We start from the raw sequence: 21,800 nt of genomic DNA on the forward strand, positions 1-21,800 counted from the left end.
AGCAAGACATGGAATGACCTCTCACAACACATCAGAGCTTCCCCCCTCCCTTCTTGAGTTCTGCAGAAAGCTGAATACTTGGGGTGGGCGCTGAGCTCTGCTCCAGTGGCAGAGCTAACGGAGTTTTTGGCACTCCATGCTCTGTTTGGAGCACAGAGATTAGCCAAAAACTCTGCTAGGCTGGACAGCAGAGTGGAGCTCACTGTGTGTGCTCTGCAGCCCATTTATGGGCCACACAGTGCAAGCTCCTCACTGGCGGCCCGGCCCAGCCCAGCAGATTCAGATCCAGGGCCAGGAGGGAGAGAGCCATCCAAGCCGCTGGCAACGAGGACGAGGATCACTGTGGAACAAGGATCCAGGCAAGTCCTTTTTTTTTCTATGTGCCCACTGGTGCACAAAAGACCTGAAAAGGCAGCTTTCACTGCCTATGGCCCTGGCCTGAATGCATTGAATGCACACAGGGCAGGTCGGTGCACAAGATACCTGAAATGGCAGCTTTTTCTGCCTAAGGCCCTGTCCTGAATGTGCCCTATCTCAGAAGCACTAAACAGGGTAGGGCCTAACCAGACACGAACCTGCTTAGTACTTATGAGATCGCGCACATGGCTCTTCGTATATGCAGCTTGGGGACCACACACCTACACACCTGCTTAAGTGCCTGGATACCATTTCAGGTGATTAATTGATGTTTTTAGGATGGGTTGCATATGATTTGGGGACCTAGTTTGGATTACGTTTGATGAAGAATTAAGGGCAAGCAAGAGTGTGACACCCACAAAGTGATGGGAGGAGCTAGATAACAAGTTAGGGCTTAAATGCATGGCACCTATCAGGCCCAGACATTCTACACAGGAAAGCCGGGACCAACCAGAGAAGGCTGGAATTTTAACAAAGGCCTATTTTTACAAGTACCCCTGTAAATGCAGGTATGACTGCTCCAAATGCAGAGGGAGAAATCCACTGATGCAGCGCTGCAGCGGACAAGAGAAAGGTATGGGGAGATGAGGTAGGGGAGACAGCATGAGGTAAGGTAGACAGCCCAGGGATGGTAGGAAAAGGCAACTACACTTGTTAGGCCAAAGGCTATGCTCCCTTGGTTATTGCAATATCCTAATTGGGAAGCAGCCAGACTGTTATAGTTGGGATTTAAACAGAGGTTCAAATCCCATACAAGGATCTGCACATAGGTTGAGGGGACTATAGCCTCAGGTCATGAAATAATGGCCCCTGATCTGGTATGGAGGAGGTTGTTGAAGGAGGTAGAATGCAGCAGGAGAGCAAGCCCTTTTGACAGGCCACCCATGAAGGGGTTTGACTGTGTCCCCATTAGGGGTGGTCAATAAAAACAAACGGAGAATTCAAGCTCATACTCCCCCCTATCGTATCATGAAGGCAGTTCGATGCATGATTATATTGATCAGGTGTATTTCTCAGCAAGGCATAAGAATATTTACATGGCCACAGACAGTACAGAATCCTGGAAAAGCAGCTGAGGTGGGTAAAGCAGACATACGGTGGCTTTTTGAATTTTACCTGCCCACCGGCTGATTTTCAATTGCAAGTATTACAGTTAGAAGGACTATGCAATGTAAACAATAGACAAAGTGATTCCCATGCGGTGTTCAGTGTCCGCTGTCATATTCAAGAAGTTTAGCTTGTTCCTAGAATGGGTAGGTCGACCACCGGCAGAGGTGGATCGGATGATATATTTCTTGGATGATCTCTTGATGGTTGGGAGTGTGGGGATTACGGGTGACTGTAGATGATTAATGAAAGCATTTGAGATGGTGTCTGGGGTGTTTGGCATTCCTTTCGTTCCGGCCAAAATTGGAGTAGGCAGAGTAAGTTCATTACTTTTTTTGTCATAGACCTAGGCTCAGGGGAAATGGTTGCCAACAGATAAGCAGATGAGATTAAGAAGATTGTCGAAGGTAGTGTAGGACATAGAAAACCGTGAGGCGCAACTCATACAGCAGATTGTGGGATATCTCAACTTTGTGTGAAAAGTGGTGGCCTCTGAGCTGACAGTTAGCTTTTGCTGTTAAGGGGTTGACAAAATCACACAGAAGTAGGGATCACACAAAGAGTGAGGCAGGACGTGGGTCTGTGGATGACTTACTAAAACACTATGATGGTGTTTCCATGTGGCTTTAAAGCAACCCAATGGCATGTACAGTTGATTGTTATCCTAGATGAGGCAGGGGAGGGAGAATTTGGAGTGTTTTGGAAATAAACACTGGTGTGCCAACAAATGGCCCTCGAGTAGAAGTAAAAATGGCATGGCATACCTGGAATTGTTTCCTATAGTAGTGGCTATGGGATTGTGGGGCAGAGGGCTGCAAAATTAGAAGGTAACATTTGTGAGTGATAATGAGGCAGTGGTGGATATAATCAACAGAATGACAATGAGACACTAATATGTGTTGTGGTTGTTGCACAAACTGGTGATGGTGGGACTGGAGATGAACATAGTTTTCATACAAAACACACTTATAGTTTGGTTAACAGGATGACTATTACATAATCTCATTTGCAGTGGGAGTGGTTGCAGGGATTGGCCCCCTGAAGTGGACGAGAGAGGGATACAAGTGCTTTGGGCCTTCTGGGTATTAGGCTGAAAAAGCTATGCAGCTAACAGAAAACTCCTTAGCAGCGTCTACGATGAAAATTTACAGGCTGTGCTAGAAAGAATTATTGTGATCCAGTGAAGAAGCACAATCACTCAGCCAAGGATATGGCAGACAGGAAGTTGAATATAGTGAATTTCCTCATGGAACAAATTGGAAGAGGGCTGATGTCAGTTATCATAGGTGAGAAGATGGTGGGGATTGCCTTTGATGGGAAATGCTTTTGGGATCACGATCCAATTGGAGATGAACTGGGTTGAAAGATACTGGAAGGTTGGGCAACAGAAAGGGGAATGTATCCAAACTGAGGAAACCAGTGACAACAATGGTGCTGTTTTGTGACATTATTGTTTGGGGCATTCAGGTATCAGACCTAGTAAGCACTAGGGAAAAGGGTGGTATGGCTCGGTTTGGCACTGAGTTGCCTATAGGAATGGTATATTTGCCCGTAGCCAGGTGTAAGAAAGATCAGAAGGGGAAGGGGAAGTTGTATGTTTGCAGAAGTCAGAAGATAAGTCAGTTTCCCCTGTATTGTGGTTGAGCTATTTTTTGCAGCTCAGAAGCTTGAAGAAAGGGCCTGAATTTACAAGAGGATGGTACAAGCATCACGGGGAAACAGGATCTTGGGGTGATGAGTTAATGCCTACAACAGAGAGTGCATGTACAAGGATTCTGGAAAGCATTAATTCAGGGTAGGGATGGCCACAGTTGATTATCATTTGGGGTTGGATGGATGCAGATTGAAAAATGTGTTTCAATAAAAGAGTGATTGTTGGATTATGTGAGGTAGAATGGCATAGAAGCAAGAAAGTGGGTAACAACTGTTTTGGTTCACATGCAAAGACAAGGAAAATAGGAGTAAGATGATTTGGATCTGCGAGCATTTGCTTGTGAGGAGGGTTAGGGAACAAGCAAAGAAGCAGAATTGTTGTCTACAGCTGAGTTTGAACTGAGACAAGATGGTGCTACGATGGTTCGGCTTCGGGGAGTTGAGATGGGGGCAGTTGATGCCAACGTTATGGGAGCTGAGAGAGAAGTGACCAAGGCTGAGTGTTATAGGGAAGCATTTGGAAAAGAATGACCTGGATCAGATCATGGATTTGAAATTGATCAAGACGATAAAGAAGTATTTCAGGTTCATGAAGGAAAGATGGGAGGGGTGTTGTTGTGCTGGACACAAGTGTTGTCAAATGTAGAGAGTGGTGAGGAAATAGTTGGCGATAGGGTGAGGAAAGAGATTAACAGAGTGATGGGGTTGTTCTGTAAAATCAAAGGTATAAGGATTATACAGTATAGGGAGATAGTGTATCTATGCCCTGCACTTTTCAGGCATGCTGAGTGCATTTATCAGCACTGGGGAACAGATTATACTTGGAAAACTTGAAGTTTAAGATTGGGGAATGACTAAAAGAAATTTGAGTTGTGGAGGGACATAAATAACCCCTCTGGGGAGGGTTTTTCTTGTGCCGGTGTGAAGAGGCAAACACACAGAGAGTGATAAATGAAGGGCCAGAGAAGCATAGGAAGCAAGATGGAGCAAAGAATAAATGAGGTGATCCTGGTACAGGAACGGACAAGCCAGTCAATCAAGAAAACAGCAGATGGACCGATATGACAATAATGTTATAAAGTTATAAGGTAAAACGAGTGGAAACTTTTGGGATGGGAAGTGTTAGGGTTGGAGAAGGGTTAGGAATTAAAAGATAAATTGTTGTATAGGCATATTTGCATGGCGAAGGAGGTAAGTGTTGCCCAGACTGCTCTCCAATAAAGCAGCTTTTTGCACATTCACAGAACAGATTGGTATAGTGATTTCTATCCCCAGACGGGCCCCGAGAGACAGGGTGGGAATTGCTCTCTCAGCCTGGAGGGACTGGGATGGAGGAAAGCAGTGGATAATGGCACGATCAGCAGCATGACCACCTCATCACGTTTTCCCTTCATGCCTCAAAGGGAAAGCCCACCACCCACCCTGATGCAAGGCAGAAGGGAGCAGGGAGGGCGAAGTAAGAATAAAGGGGAGACTTCCACATGAGGACAGGTGGTCGGAAGGTGCAAACAAATGAAGAGAGGGATAAACAACCAGACTGCAGAAGTAGGAGAGGAAACACAGCAAAAGAATCAATGAGATGGGCCTGGTCAAGGGGCAGGCAAGCCAGCCAATCAAGAAAGCAGTGGATGGTCTAATATGAGAAGAAGATTATATGGTTGTGGTTATGTTGAGGTTACAAGGAAAATGGGACGGAAATGTTGGAGCGAGGAGAGTTTAGAGGTGGTGGGAAGGGTTAGGAAGTAAATGTTAGTTGATTTTATGATGCATATTAGCATCAGCCGAAGGAGGTAATTGTTTCCCATCTTCCTACTCAAGAAAGCGGCCTATTACTCATTCATAGAACAGAGTGTTCTGATTTTCGCTGCCAATGTATTCCAAAGGACTGTTGACCTATGCATGTGCCCTCTCTCGGTTCTGCTGTGGTTTTTCTGCATATTGAAGCACAATGCTGTGCACCTCTGGAGTACTGTGAATATTGCCCAGTATGGCTGGTTGCAGGGGGCAATCTCAGTGAAGTACAGCAAAATCTAGCACATCACACCAACACAGGCAGTAAAGTCAGGCAGTTCCCTTAAGCATTCTGCCTAGTGACAGTATAATAAACTCCACAGCGGGCAAGTACGAAATGATTCATCATATAACACGTGCACGGTGGCGATCCGAAGCGTGTGATGGTAAAAGCAAACGGCAACATGAAACTGACTTTAATTCCCACCAGATAATTATGCTTCATTGTGGTACTGCTGAAATGAAAGCAAAGAACCATACACGTTTCTTTTTACATTAAGATCTTTTTTAATGTCAAGCTTAAAAAAATGCAAGTCAGATGAGTCCTCCAGACGTTTCAGTAAATATTACAATAAGACAGTTGAGCCATTAACCACAAAAACTTGAGCATGCCAAATTATTATAATTATACAAGTCATAACTTAAATAAATAATAATTATGATAACATATAATTTCAGTACGTGCTGGATAAAAATAAATATGTTGTGCTCCAGCAATAAATAACTGCTTTATTGTTACTGCTTTATCTCTAACTCAAAATCTGCCATTCTTTCGGAGCGAACTAGCTCAAGAGTTCAGTTGGATTGGCTTTTGTTCCCAACTTTACTCTTAGCTGTGCTATTTACCCTCACATTATTTTCACAGGACAATCTAGATAATCAGAGTATACTCATTCCTGAGCTTTGCCTATGGTTGGCCAAGGAGCAATCGTCAGTGCCGACAGGCCAGAGTTTGAAAACTTTGAATTTGAGAGTGCCCTAACTATTACAGCTGTGTCTGGAAAGTGATGACAAATTTTCAGACATAAGAGCTCTCCTCAAAATCATATCCCTTTAAATATTATTATAGATATAAGTAAGAATACAACCATATGTTAACATTCACACCATAAACCAACATTATTTTTGTAAATTAAAAATAAAATGTATATGAGGCCTTTTCCATCTTTACACCGAGAATCTGAAACAACACCCCGTATTCATTAGGCCCACCCCAATGCTGCTCCAATTTTGCTGAAGACTCGTCTCTTTAAGGAACGCTATATCAATATGAATTAACAATCCACAATTCAACTTCCTCTCGGATTACTGACTGACTTTATAAGATTGCCTTCGACAATGTACAGTGCTCCCCTGCCTTTTGGCCTAGTTTGCTTGATAGCAATACAACATACATACATATACACAAATACATATAAATTAGTAAACACACAAAAAAACACATTCCATATCCTCTTAAAAGCAACTGCCAGAACGTGGAGTTTCGGCAAGATGGCTCTCAGCTGATGGCACAACAATGGGTATATTCGGGGTCTTCTCCAAATTACTTCATGATTTTTCTTCATTTTTTGGACACATCCCTAAAAGAAAGAACAGTGTGTTGTAAAATAATCATAAAAAAACACCCCAAAGAACAATCACCCAAGAGCAATCAGTCAAAATACATACATAGGTTGTTATTCCCAAGAATATCAATTGGCAGTAAATATTATATAAAGCTTTGTATCCAGAGAGTGTAAATACAGTCCACTAGTCATTATGCCTGTTTAAAGAGTTTTCACGTCACAGTTGAACCATTTAACAATGTGGTCTATGAGTTTCATCCATCAATTTCTAATCTTTTTTTATTTTGAAGTTTTATAAAGTGCAGCACATCACCTTATCAACTTGATTTGCATTGTGAGGGGCTGGGAGTCCACTAAGTAACACAGATGCATCGCTGGTATGTGTAATCCACAGACACGCTTCAGGATAATTTCCAGTACTTCTACAAGCCCCGGTCACCTGGCTGCTTGGGATCATAATGCTTCATAGTTAGCCCTATTTGTAACCAGCTCATCATTGTCTTTAGTTCCCTAACAGGAAGGACAAAATGGCTACTGGCCTGTTAGAAATGGAAATGTGTCACTAAATAAATCTAGTTAACGCTGGAGAAATTATGCAAAAGTTGAACAATTTGAAAGGGGAGTGGTAAGAGGGTTAACTCTTGCAGCGTTAAACTGAAAAAGATAATTTAGCTTTTCCGAAGGAAATTTCTAATTCGCAAAAATAACCATCAATTTGCCAAAATCTGCCATTTGCATTAAGATAGCGGGTCTCTTTGCTTTAGAGTCTGCTCACATCCCCTTGCTAACTGGCCTTTGAAATTGTATTGCAGTTGCAACTGCAGTTATGTAGCCCTTCCTACCCGTGACGAGACACGGAAGCATCTTTAATGACTGGATAGCCGGCTACTGCTGAGGTTTTTAGACCATGAGTGACATCCCTAGGGCATTGATTCTCCCCTAGTCAGATAATAAAAGCCCTCTATGGTTATCTTCACCCTCTATATACTAGCTTCTCTGACATTAATTCTAAAATAGCGCCTAATACACACCACATTGCATCGCTGTCATTTCCTTTCTTTTAATGTATCCACACTCGCACAACTACCTGCAGAGTTGCACATTAAAGTTAGATATTTGCTGTCACTTCTCTTACTGTGCTGGGTCGCAGATGAGGGAGCATAAAACGGATTAGCAACAGAAATCAGTAATATTGACAAGCACCATCTACGGTCAATAATGCTACTAACTTTAATTTTCAAGCACTATGCGTTACCTATCATCCTTTAACTTTTTGAAATCCAGTCCATGATCTTCTTCACCCAAGCGGCTTGGGGGTCCACACACACCTTCTGTCCTGAATGCAGCTCCATGCTGCAAATAAAGAGATTAAAAGGTCACAAATCTGTCAAGGGTCGTTCACAAGTATGTAGTTGCATCAAACTGAAAGCGTGTGCCTATGTTCTATGACGAAGAGACAGCGCCTCGGTCACCTTCAATGTTACAATTTTACTGAATATTTTGAGAATATTTGTCACGCTGCACAATGCAAAGTTTAAGTGATAAGTCAACGGATGGTGTTCATTTTTTTCTACAGCACTGTAGTGGTACCAGTGCACTTCTAAAAATATTACGTATACATCACTGCCCAGTAGGCAACAGATGGCGACACAGTTCCCTTTTCTGAGAGAGTTGCACGCCATTACGTTATTTCCCCGTTCGTTTGATGGATTGTAGTGGGGATAGCCCTGAGCGCATTGTTCGATCTCTGCGTAACCAAACTGACTGGATCTGCTGGCTTGCGGACGTGAGCTCGTCGTGCTGGGGCACGCTCCCCGTGACAGCAAATGCGGGTTTGTTAAGTAGCCAAGCTCGGAGGCGCAATAACTTGGCTTTCTCTAGGGCAACCAATTACATAGTCTTTGAAGCTAAAATGGAGGCACATATTTTTCTGATTATCAATAATAAAAAGCCAAAGTCTTCAGCTCTTTGCAATCTGAAAGAAAACTACCTAATTTCATTTGCTTTCTAGGGTATCGTTGTATTTTCCTGTTTCCGGATGTCACCCGAATGTTATGTAAAATGACCACAGCATCGTACATTGGATGCTGGTTGTATCACATATGTACCAGCAAGCCCTGGCAAAAGTCAAACGATCTTGTTTTGCCGTTGTTGAGCGAGCGGCGTCTTTGCCTTTGCCTATGCTTGACTGGAATTGTTAAAGGTTTTGAAATTTTTGACATTAATACGTTATTTTACGTACTTTCACAATGACTTCTGTGTTGCATGGTGCAACATGCATTGCATCATCATACAATTCATGACCTGGTAATGCAATACATGCGTTTCTCTCATACATGACAACATTTTAGAAGAGAAAAGTGGGAGATTTCTAGAAACAAACTGGGATAATGTACTTCCCCCATTAACTTGTATTGGGGCCTGAACCGGGTTGCTGTTATGTATGGGATTTGCAAGTCTTCTGCTTCAGGACTGGATATTAGATATAGAAATGCACTGTGTTTTTTCCTAACCTGTCAGGAGCACGGAAAAAGCGCTACAGCCGGCAGAGAGAGCGTAATGCGAGTGCTGTGCACTGGCCTGCAGAAACCGGTTCCAGCAGTGCATACTGCGAGTTACACAAGGCCAGACCTTGTCAGATGAATCTCGCAGAGGAATTAGGATTTGACATGCAGGAATCCGCACTCTGGTCTTGAAATTGGTAGTCTCCTGCCTGAATCGGGAGGGCTGGCATATATGGTCACGCAACACAATGGCTATGTTGAAACTACAGAAAACAACATTTTCATTGTTTCCATACATTTAACATTGTTGGCTGATGCTAATGGCAATCTGATTATTGCCTGCAGCATTGCTAAACCAATAGCAGCTACTAACATGGAGAGAGGCAGCAATGGGTACTGCAGTGGAGCAACATCCAAGGGCGCCATGCCATGCCCAGTGTGCCAAGAAAGAGCACTGTGTGGATTAGAGACCGGGCCATAAATGAGAGTGCCATCCAGTACTTGGCGCACAACAGAAGAGCATTGGGAGGGATGGTAGCAGGGAAGAAATGGGGTGACTTGCAGGAACAAAGTAAAGAGTGTGAGGAAGCAGATTTTTGATGAAGGGTTTTGAGAGAATTCAACTTGCAACTGCTTTCCTAACTCAAAAAGGCTAGTGAGGCTAACATAGAGTTCTGAATTTGTCAATCTTCTCTTAGTCACAGGGAATGAGCTGGCATTTACTGGTGTGTTGTTAGTCAGCAAGTCACGTTCAACATCAGCCTAGCAATTAGAACAGCCCAAGCTGGGCTTGAGTAGCTTGTGTTGCCCAATCTCTGAGTAATCGCAGTGCTGCACACCAGGTATCCTTCAGAGGCCTGTGGCTGCGTGAGCAGCACTAAGTAATGCTTGCTACAATATGACTCCCCACACCCCTAACTGGCAAAAGACAGGAGAGAAAAGACACATCTTTGATCTGATACAATGCTGGAATAGAGTGGGAACCATCCGGGTTTCATACCTGATGATGTGGGACACATTGAGTGGGTTCATACACTCTTTCACTTCATTTTCCCGTGCACAGCTACAGCCTTGCAGAGCGCAGCTCAGTATTACAGGATTCATTTGGCAGACAGTTATTAATTCCTTTTGTACATGTTCTGTGCACTGTCTGGGATGGGTTGGAAAAGGGTCAAGTGAGGCATTTTTGAAACTTTGCCTCCAGATTCAACTAAAAACAAAGGTGCAGTGGGGTGTAACGTCAACGCTTCCAAAAGGTAAAGTGATATTTGAAAATATTTTTGACTTGGTGTACAGGTAAGAATGTGTTCTGTGGAGAAATGTCAGGAATAGCTGAGTAATAATACTAATACCAATGAATATAGCACACAGTGCAAAGTGAATGTTTTGATCACACAATAATAAGTATCTATTGCTATTCATTCAATTTTATCAACCGTAGACAATGATATAGTGAGTTAAAGCCTGCAAGGATTCAAAGTTATGCCTTTAGGATGCTTGCAGATGTTTGCAGTAAATGCATACGTCAGTGAGCTATTTTACCTAATTGTAACTCGTAACCTGCATAACAAATAATGACCTCTGCAGCAAAAACATGAACCAACTGAGCTAGCTAACATAAAACAGAAATATGTGACCTGCATTTTACGTGTAATTCTCCGCAGGACCCACATACATCCTCTTAGCTGTTAAATGGCCTGAATCTATAACCAGAGACTAGGCACAGATAGCTTAGCAGCACTATGTCCTACAACAGAGATACCTGCAGCAGGCGCCTAGCCGCCCGATCTATCTTACAAAGAGGTCTATTTGTGGCTAATTGAGCTAGATAGAAGCGCTTTACAGGCTACTTTTCTCAATGCTGCCAATTTCTTAACGAGTTTGTAAAAATAACGCACAGGCTGGCTGTTAGTGACGAGCCCTTCATGTCCCCAAAGGTCCTGACTCCACTTCCTTTCCACCCCAATTTATGGGTTCACAGAATATTTTTTCATCCTTTCCGAGCACTAGTCTGATGGGGTTATTAGCAGCTTTTCTTATTTCTGGGCCGGTGGCATACTCTCACAGTTGAGTTTATGATCTGCACTGTATTAAAACAACGTTTTGGAAATATCTTTTGAGTATGTAAGCCGTTTTAAATGAAGCATAAAGCACACTCCAGAGGCAAAGTCTCACATAAGCCAGCAGTGACCACAGTGGCAGCCTGCCCAGACTCCAGTGCAGACCCTGCCAAGAGCAGTCATGAACGGATGAAACAGAAGAGAAGAATGTTATTCTTAAGATTCTTCCAAGGTCATTAAAAAACACGAACTAAGGAAAAAATGCTTACATGACTTCGACATTTTGGCAGTGAGGGCCACTTGGAATGATCTCCACTTTCTGAATTTGCTTGGGATTGATGAATCCTGACTCAGTCTTGAGGCACTGACAGCGGAGCTCCGTGGCTGACTTCTGCAGTGACACACCTGCAAATACAAACACAAAACGGACACGAGCCTTGAGCAAATTTCATTTTCTGTGCAGACAGTTGATTCATTTCTAGTGATTGTTGTATTAGTAATCATATATAGGAACAGCTCCACAGTGTGTGTAATCCTTTCTCTTAAATGTTTGGGTACAAAGAGCTCTGATGTGTGGCTCATACACCAACTTTTCTCTAGAAAAATTACGTCGATGTAATTAGCGAAACCGCTGGCATTTCAAACTTGTACAAAATATGTCATTACACCACCAGAAGTGAGCGAGCCAACAAATTAACGGGGAGATCCGAGCCGGAGCCAAGCCGAGAGTCTTGGAGCCCGTGCATGTGTCAGGCCCTGAAAATTGCTATATAGTTCAACACAACAAACATCACCTATTATATGATAGAGTGTCTTCAAAATTCAAAAAGTATCTTTCTTTAACATGTGGTCGCTTTGTCATTAATAGGGCACATTATAGCACTGCACTGAGAAGTACATATTTCAAAAGCTTTCATCCACCATGATGAAGGAGAAAGAGTTTTGGTGAAATAAAACATTTGCCTAAGATCACACAATTTAATCAGGGAAGTTGAGATTTATCCAGGTTTTCAGGTTTCACTTTGCACAAATCAACCAGTAAATGTATATCTATTTGTCTTTCCCGAAGTTAAGGATTTGTTTTGACCTCTTAGGGGCAGATTTAAGAGCCCCTAGCGCCACCGGAGCGCCACTTTTTGTGACTCTCCGGTGGCGCTAACCACTGCTCCATATTTACAAGGTGGGGCAATGCAATTTTTTGTGGCGTTACACCTCCTTGTAAATATGGGCCCCTCCAACACAGTTTTCAGCATCAGAGGAGCGTGTAATCAGTGTTGCATGGGCATTCCACTGCAACACTCATTGCTCTCGACGCTGCCCCAGATTTACAAGTAAACGTAAACCTGTGGCAGCACCAAAAACTAACGCCACCCCAGGGGTGGCATTAGCATGGCAAAGTGAGGAGGAATGCTTTTATTCCTCCTTGTTTTTTGCTTTTTTCATGTGTGCTGCATTCTGCAAAATGCCATGAGTGATTGTTTATGTGCAGGAAGGTGTTCCTCCCTGCTCATAAACAATCATTCCAAAATTACGCTTTGGTACTTCTATGTGCACCACATTTTGCTGAACACATAGAAGTGCCAAATCGCCATTAGATTGTTTATGTGCAGGAAGGGATTCCTTCTTGCACATAAACAATCTATCCCTTCAATGCAGACACCATTACACTATGGTGAAAGGATGCCTGCATTGGCGCAGGCAGCTTAATTCAGAGCCGGCGCAGGGGAAAATCATGGGTGCGCAGTATTCCTGTAAATACGGCGCATCCCTGCATTTCAAAAGTTGCACCGAGCAGTGCTGCTTTTTTTGGTGCACCACCGCGCTGCACCACTTTTGAAAAAATCAGGGCCTAAGTGTTTGTGAATATAGCGCAAAGTCAAAGCGCTTTACATGAACACCAGTTACATCTCAAGATCTAATGCGTTATTCATAGGCATGGAGAGATAAAGTAATTTGCTCTGAATCACATCATGTTGAGCCAACACCGATAATTGAAACTGGTTCCTCTGTTCCATAGTTGGCAGTTCTGACCCTAACACCACCTCCTGGGTGAAAGGAGGGAGGCAGGCAGGAGCCACATGAAAGCTCGGCTCGTTATCTGTTTGAGATTCCAACAAGGCCTCAAGGTGAGCCAGAGCCAGACTGTAAGTTCGAGCCTGGCTTGAGCTTTTAGTGGTTCACCCTCCTCTGTAGACCACACAGTATAATTGAGGGTCACTTGGGTAACAAAAAGGTATGCATGCAAATGAACAGAACTTTTGCAGGTCTTGCTTGCAGTTCCTGTGTTTTTTTGCTCTCTTTTTTTAGTGCAAAGCACTTCAAGTCACTTATACATGCAACAACACACGCTAAAAGAGTAACACAAAATGCCTGATTTACATTTCATGTATGCTTGGACAATTTTCAGAAATTTTGCATAGTGCTGCAAAATTATGTGAATTCCATATATTCCTAAAAGTGGTACAACAATTACCAGGTCCACCTGGTTATGCCCTTATCCTAGTCATGTAAGTTAAAAGGGTGCACATGGAAACCCTAGTATGAAATTACTCACAAATATACTTATGCCACATTATAACCATTCAGAAACCAATCCTGTCAATATTTGAAGTAGCCTAAGTAAAGTAACATTGGATTCCGTATCAATTTTGTTGAAAATTAGTTTATAGAGACATGCAGTTATTGTGCATTCATAATTATGAATACAAATGTTATCTTGTAGCACAGGTGAGGAAGAGCTGCTGAGGCCTGCTTCACCTCCTTTGGCACTGTACATCTCAGGCTTTCTCTAGGCTGGCAATATATGAGTGGGGTTTCTAATTAGGGACGATAGGCAATTAGTTATCTTTTAAATAACAATCAATCAAATGAATATGAGTATATACAAGTGTGTGGGTGGCACTGCAACCGGTGACACAGCACTGGTTCAGTGTGAAAAAGTGAAGGTGTACCTAACATTTCAGGACAATCTGGAAAGCAACACAAAAGAAGTAGTGTCTTATTGTGTTAATAGGAAGCTTGAAAAGTGTGATGCAATATTTAGGTTTAAAAGTTGTGTTCATGTTTTTAAGGGTCGAGCCTGCGTGTGCATGCACTGGCACATGCGTCCGCTTGCAAGACTCTGTTGTGTACAGTAAAGGGATTATAGCCTGCCTGTTGCTTACTATTTGTTGGCTTGCGTGGCACTCTTTTTACAGACTCAAAATTCATCACTGCAAGCCTGACATCATTTTCGTGTCTCTGCGGGGAGCAGGGACCAACCACTGATTGATTCAAATTAATCAGTACCCGTACTCTGTTCCCAATGTGATTGTGGTACTATTTTGCTATTTTTAACTTCTAGTGCCCTGCAAACAGAAGGCTTGTGACTGTCAAAAATGTGCCCAGCAGGACAAACAAAATTGTAAAGTTTTAGTTTTCATAGCTTTCTTTTTTGGGCCAAGTCATCTTTTCTCATTTTGCACTCATGTTTTCTTTTGTTTTTGCTTGTGGGTGCTGTTCTCATAAAGTGACAATTATCTTATTTTAAATATTGCAAAGCAACATTGTTTCTTTATTATGTGTAATTTCTGAAATTATGCTTTAACACATAATTGTGCAGTAGACCCCAAACCACTTGACTCAATCAGCCCACTACAATCCAACCCAATCCACCCCACCTCACCCACACCAACCCTTCCCACCCTAATTTAATTCACTTCATCAGACCCCAATCCAATCCACTCCAACCCACCCACTCCAATCCTCCCAACCCATCCCAATCTAATCCGCCCCACTCCAGTCCAAAACAATTTTACACCAGGGGAGGCTCCTCCATTAGGGCAGAGGAGCATTGCCCCTCCCCCCACCAACAGCAGCTACTGCTATAAACCTTTGACAACTAAACGATAATGAATTATGTTTATTATCATTTGGTTGTTAAAGGGGCGTAGGACCATGTGGTATGATGAAGACGAGAGGAGTGCACTGTGCATTCCCCTCAGTGCGCATGTGTTTTTGGTCGACTGTCTCAGGCCGGCCAAACACACATGCGCTCAGGGCTATCTCCAGCCCAGCAACATTGTTTTTTGGGCTGGAGAGAGCCTGCACAGGCTCCCAGTCTGCCTGGGAGCGCCCTGTCTGGGCACTCCCAGCCAATCCTGATGCTGCTCTGACCAGCATCAGGATTGGCACCGGGCAGGCTGGGAGCCTGTGCCTGCCTGGAGCGACGAGGGAGAGAGGAGCAGCATGGGAGCGGAGGAGGTACGTTTTATTTTTTATATGTATTTTTATTTTATTATTATTCCCCCAACTATGCTCCCCACCCTGCAACGTGCAGCACCACCCCGCACAGTGCCTTTTTTTTCCTAGCGAGCCGTGACTGATGTACACCACTCCAAAACAATGTTCCCCACTACCATTTAAATCAATCTGTCCCACTCCATTATGTCCCACTCCAGTCCAAAACAATATGCCATATTCCAACCCAAAACAATATGCCCACTCTCATGTACTCCACTCCAATCCAAAACAATCTGCCCCACTCCAGTCCAAAACAGTCTGCACTTCAATCTACCCAACCCAAAACAATCTGCCCCACTGCAATCAGCTGCACTCAAATTCAAAACAATCAGCCCCAACTTCAATCTGCCTTACTCCAATCTGCCCCACTTTAATCCAAAACAATCTGCCCTACTCCAACCTGTCCCACTCCAATCCAAAACAATCTGTCCCACTCCAATCTGCCCCACTCCAATTCAAAACAATATGCCCCACTCCAATCCAATCCACCTCACACAAATCCAATCCCCACCACTCCAATCCATTCCACCCCATTCCACTTCAATCCAGTGTAATCCATCCTTATACAATCTGCCCCACTCCAATCCAATGCAATCTGCCCACTCTAGTCTGCCCCACTCCAATTCAAAACAATCTGTCCCACTTCAAACTGTCCTACTCCAATCTGTCCCTCTCAAATCCAAACAAATCTGCACCACACTAATCCCAGACAATTTACTCACATCCAACACAATCTGGCCCACTCTAAATCACCCCACTACAATCCAACCCATCCCACTTGATCTCAATTCACCCCACTCCAATTCACCACAATCCATCCCACTACAATCTAATTAACCCAAACCAATCCACACCACACTAATCCATCCCACTCCAATCCAGCCCCGTCCAATCTACCTCACTCCACTCCAATCCAATACACCTCACCCCAATCCAATCCAACCCGCTTCACCCCTCCCCAATCCACTCCAGTTCAATCCATCTCACTCCAGTCTGATACAACCCCATTCTAATTCAACCCTCTCCAGTCCAACTCACCCCACTCCAATACAGTCCACCCCACTCTGACCCAACCCACCCTACTGCAATACAACCCACCCCACTCCAAAACAGTACACCCACTCCAATCCACCCCACTCCAATCAAGTCCACTGCTACTCAATCCATCCCACTCCAATACAATCCACTTTAATCAACTACACTCAAGTACAATCCGGTACACATTAATCGACCCTACTCCAGTCCAATCCACCCCACTCCAAACCACTTTAATCTACTTCACTGCAATCCAGTCCACCCCTCTCCAATCCCATCCACACTACACCAATCCAACCCAATCCAATCCAATCTTCCATTCCAATCCAAACCACTTCAATCCAATCCACCCGGCTCCAGACCAATCCACCACAATCCACTCCACTACAATCTATCCACTACAATCAGCCCCACACCAATCTAATCCACACCACCCCATCCCAGTTCAGTCCAACCCACTCCAATCCAATCCACCCCACACCAATACAATGCACCCCACCCCATCCTACTTCAGTCCACTCCACTCCAATTCAATCAATCCACCCCACCCACTCTAATCCACCCACCTCAGCGCAATCCACCCCACTCCAATCCCATCCACCCTAATCTAATTCAATCCAACACACCCCCTGCAATTCAATCCACTCTACCCCACTGCAAATCAGTCTATCCCACTGCAGCGAACCCCACCCCAATCCAATCCACCTATCCCATTTCAATCACCCTACTCCAAACCATCCCACTCCACCCCACCCACTCACTCCAATCCCCCACACTCTACTCCAATCCACCCAGCTCAATCCCAGCCCAATCAACCCCACCCCATCCCATTCCAATCCACCCCACCCCACCTCATCCCAGTTCAGTCCACCCCACTCCAATCAAATCCATCCAGCCCACCCCAATCCAATACACCCACTCAAATCCACCTCAATCCAGTCCAACACACCTCACTCCAACCCAATCCACTCCACTAAAATCCATCTCACTGCAGCAAATCACACCCCAATCCAATCCACCCTGTCCCATTTCAATCCACCCTACTTGAATCCACCCCACTCCAATCCTCAATCACTCCAAGCCATCACAATCTACTCAAATCCACCCAGTCCACTCTATCCCAGTAAAATCCACCCAAGTCCATCCCAGTTCAGTACAATCCTCTCCAATCCAATCCATCCAACCCACCCCACCCCACTCCAATACAATACAATCCACCACACTCAATCCAATCCACTTCACTTCAATCCAGTCCACCCCACTCAAGTTCATTACACCCTACTCCAATCCAGTCAACCCCACTCCAGACTAATCTAATTTACCCTGCTCCAATCCACCCCACTCCAATAGAATCCACCTCATCCCGCCCTAGTACTCCAATCCAAACCACCCACCCAATCCAATTTAATCCACCTCACACCAACCCAATCTACATTTCCCTATTTTAATCCACCCACTCAATCAAAACCACCCACCAATCCACCCCACATAAATCAACCCCACCCCACGCATTCCACCCACTCTACCCCAATCCAACCCATCCCACTCTACTTCAATCCAATCCACCCACTCTCCTCCAATCCAATCCACCTCCATAGCCCAATCCACTCCAACCTAGTCCACCCCATTCCACCCCTCTCCTCTCTGACATCCCTTGCCACTGAACCACTGATAGTATTACATCTCTAACTACTTCCTTGGTATTAATAGCTTTCAAGTTTGTACGTGTTTCCAAACTTTCCAGGATATGAAGTAGGATTTACTCATGCATAGTATTAAACTATATACTGAGAAGAAGTAAATCCATTGATCAGTGGAAGTTCACGTTTTGTGAATTCATGTCACTCAGCTGGGCACTTCTTATCTGTTTGCTCCAAACTACAGCAAACCAACACAATTAAGGGTACATCACTTGCAAAGGAAACGCAGTCCCCCACAGTTGTTACTGTCCTTCAAACAAAGAAAGGTTGGTAAATTAGCATGAAGCGAAGGTTGTAGCTTATGCACTTAGAAGAAAAACTGTTTAACACATAGTAAAAAAGACAGCAGTTCCTGAGATGCTTACCTTCAGACAGAGATCCACAGAGCAGCCACATGGCCAGCACAGCAGCAAAATGTACGCCTTGCATGATAGGTGAATGTACCCTTCAGAGATCACTTCTGGATGGAGCTCGATGCTTGTTATGATTTCTGTCTGCATCACTGTCGAGGGAACACATTTATACTCCATTTCACCTCTCCCCTGACATCATTAGACGCAACATATTGCAGAAAATTCCCGGGACTAGAATTGCAAGATATTGTTTGTCACACACATATTGAGTCATGTGGTTGTGAGCAAACTACACCAGTTAACGTTTAAGAGGCTCGTGCATCGTCTGACGTTTAATAAAATGTGTGTGGCATTTTCGACAGCTTTCCTTGCTCCACACCTGGTTTACTAACAAATCACCCACTTCCTTGTTTCGGCACAAAGGCCTGGTCACTTTCAAAGGTCTAGAATCGAACATGATTTCATCCAGTGAGGATAAATCCACTAACAATATAGGCATGTCCTTTGTTTACTTTGTGTGGAGTAGAGTTTCGTTGGCAACTATGTGAGTCATGACTAATGCAGTGCTGAACCAACTGCCGATTTTATTCTCATGATTTGCCTTCGATGCACCCTTATTTTTAGTCCGAGCCAGCCATTCCCAGACAAATCGCAGATGTTCTGTCTCAACAGAAGACTTTCTTTTGAGGTAAGAGATTTCAACTGTGAAGCCAAGCTGCAGTGTTTTGTTGGTGTGCGTACTTATTTACCATGTAACACAGTTGGCTACAGTGAACACGTTTGGATGTTTTTGGTCTTGAACTGTTTGTAGTTGTTGCAGTTTCACACTATAACGAACACAACTGTTACTTGTGTTTTTTTTCCTTCTCCTTCAATTACGGCAGCAGAGAAATAAAATAAATACACTTTCAACTATTGGATTCCTTTTCTGAACTTAAGCACAGTTCACCTTGGTACTTGCATGATCATTCAGGATGAAACTTGGACATCTTGAAAGTACTGAGCAATCTTTTAATTTAATCTTTTGTGATATTTTGCCTACACACACAATAGTGAAACCCTGCCAGGTTTCAGAGTTATAGAAAATTGACACATCTGAGAAAAAGATACACATAATTGAATGAAGTGGACATATTATGCATATGCTGGCCATTATGAAAAAAAGTGAATTTTATTATTTAAGCATCTGTTACACCTAGGAGGAGGCAGCACATTCTCTACAATGTTTGCCTGACCGATGTCTGATCACCAATGTGGTGGTGAAGGTGACTCACATCAGCCAGTGGATCCACATCAGTTCTGCCAGACTGAGTATTAGCCCGGTAGCAAAGTGCGTAGCTATACTTGTGCAACATGGCAGCACTGCACCCGAGCTATTACTGTCTTTGAATTCACCTCCAAGGGTTGAGAGGCATTTTCTGCTTGCACTAGAGCCCCTGGAACTCTTGCAATGCTACTCCGAAAGAATAATAGCAGTCACAACAACGCCGACAGCACAAACAAACGGTGTTCTCTAGGATTTCCCCTTGCACTGCTATACATATGAACAGATGTGCAGGGGGTAATCCCAGGCATGCCATAGGTACTTGGGACCTAAGCACTCCCTCACATTACCTTGCCCTGTTTGTGCAAGCACCCCAGGCCATACAGCATGAAAAGGATTCCTTTGGGTTGGACCAGCTGTTTCCGGCGGATCAGCCTGGCAGGTCAGCCACAAACTGTTTGCCTTCACTCCTCCTATCTTTGCTGGATTCGTTTTTGTTGTCCATAGGACTCTGTGCACTTTTGCCACTTATAACCAGTGCTAAAACACTTGTACTCTCTCCTTAAACCATGGTAGAATTGGCCTATAATAAAATGTCCTATTTAATTTACTTGTAAGTCCCTAGTAAAGTGCACTACATGTGCCCAGGGCCAGTACATTGAATGTGGCTAGTGGGCTTGCAGCACTGATTGTGCCACCCACTCAAGTAGCACTTTAAGCATGCCTTAGGTCTGCCTTTGCAGCCTGTGATGGCCAGTTCTAAACTGCCAATTCGACCTGGCAAAGTACACCTTTTACCAGGACCAAATCATCCTTTTGAATACATAAAGTCACCTCTAGGGGAGGTCCTGGACAGCCCAGAGGGCACAGTGCAATATATTTACAAGTTAGGGCATGCCCTTTTAACTTTTACATGTCCTGGTGATGAAAAACTCTTACATTCATTTTTCACTACTGCAAGGTCTACCTCTCCCATATAACACCATTGTAGTTACCTTATTTCATTTGTATACGTTTAGTTTCCAAATGACAACAGGTAACTGGTTCATATTTGGTGTCTCTGGAATTGTAATGAAAACTCAGTCCTAACTTATGGTGAAATCGAGTTTTTAATTACAATTTAAAAAAAGCCACATTTAGAAAGTTGACATTTCCTTGCCTTAGCCATTTGGTGCTGTCCCTTGTCTCTCAGTCACATGATTGGTTGTAGTTGACAGTTGGGCTTTTTGTATTCCTCCTAGACAGCCACACAATGGGGAATTTAGGTGTGACTGGACGGGCCATCACTGACAGGATAAGGGGGAGGAGTTGTACCCAGCCCCACTTACCCTTGAATGGTCTGTGTCTTGTTTCCACACAAAGGGCTGCATTTCCCCTGTAGTTAGACTGGAGCCAGGGGCAGGATTTCAGGGCACCTGTGGACTTCAAAGGCATCCCTCTAGAAGCTTCTCCCTACTTCAAAGGCACAACTGGTGTCAACTGTGGACAATTTTCCTCCCTCTGCCCATAGAAATTAACACAGCCTTCCGTCTTGGGTTTTAGGATAGAATTTATTTCAAGGCCGGGAGACCCACTGTAATGCTACATGCAAAGTCACATTCAAGGGAGAGTCTCAAAGACCATATGACTGCGTTCAATATTTATGCATTTTAACAAGCATTGAATACAATAGTTGATAAACATTTTAAAAGCCGCAAGCATATGTTAGTCATGTGATTTCTTTCTCAGCCTCTATCTTTCACACAATTAAGTGATGCGCTTTGGATGTATGTCACCCACCCTACACTCCCTGCGACTGGCGGTGTTCTGCTGACTCTAGACAAACCAATGTTTCTTGGAACTGTTTTGTGTTTTTTCTCTGCTTACGCCTTTTGACAATCTCTGTACCAAAACTCAGGACGTAGCACATACTTTATGAGTTTGTTTTCTGCATGTTGTTTGTTTGAATGACACAAAATGGAGTCTCAATGGAGTTATGGTTCTGTCTCCTATCTCCACATTCCCCCCTCCTGTTGAATTTTCAACACTTATATCCTTCTGGTCTATCCTTGTTTCTTCTACGGTGTTTAT

At 43.8% G+C, this 21,800-nt stretch overlaps 1 protein-coding gene across 1 annotated transcript; it reads right to left on the minus strand.

Annotated features, from left to right (window-relative positions):
* Nucleotides 1-5,461: 5,461 nt before the first annotated feature.
* Nucleotides 5,462-18,799, minus strand: LOC138291183 (interleukin-8-like). The gene is made up of 4 exons (XM_069230300.1): nt 18,479-18,799; nt 11,367-11,502; nt 7,789-7,886; nt 5,462-6,548 (listed from the first exon to the last, which is right to left on the minus strand). Exons 1-3 carry the CDS (start codon nt 18,540-18,542, stop codon nt 7,799-7,801), a joined length of 288 nt encoding a protein of 95 aa, XP_069086401.1. The 5' UTR covers nt 18,543-18,799; the 3' UTR covers nt 5,462-6,548; nt 7,789-7,798.
* Nucleotides 18,800-21,800: the final 3,001 nt, after the last annotated feature.

This window comes from Pleurodeles waltl, chromosome 1_1, assembly GCF_031143425.1.
Source record: "Pleurodeles waltl isolate 20211129_DDA chromosome 1_1, aPleWal1.hap1.20221129, whole genome shotgun sequence".
NCBI classification, from domain to species: Eukaryota; Metazoa; Chordata; class Amphibia; order Caudata; family Salamandridae; genus Pleurodeles; species Pleurodeles waltl.

Coding starts and splice junctions, on each gene's coding strand:
- LOC138291183 (XM_069230300.1), bottom strand. CDS start 18,542: ATGCAAGGCGTACATTTTGCTGCTGTGCTGGCCATGTGGCTGCTCTGT. Junction 11,503..18,478: donor CTGTGGATCTCTGTCTGAAG/GTAAGCATCTCA, acceptor TTGTATTTGCAG/GTGTGTCACTGCAGAAGTCA. Junction 7,887..11,366: donor TGCCAAAATGTCGAAGTCAT/GTAAGCATTTTT, acceptor CTTTATTTGCAG/CATGGAGCTGCATTCAGGAC.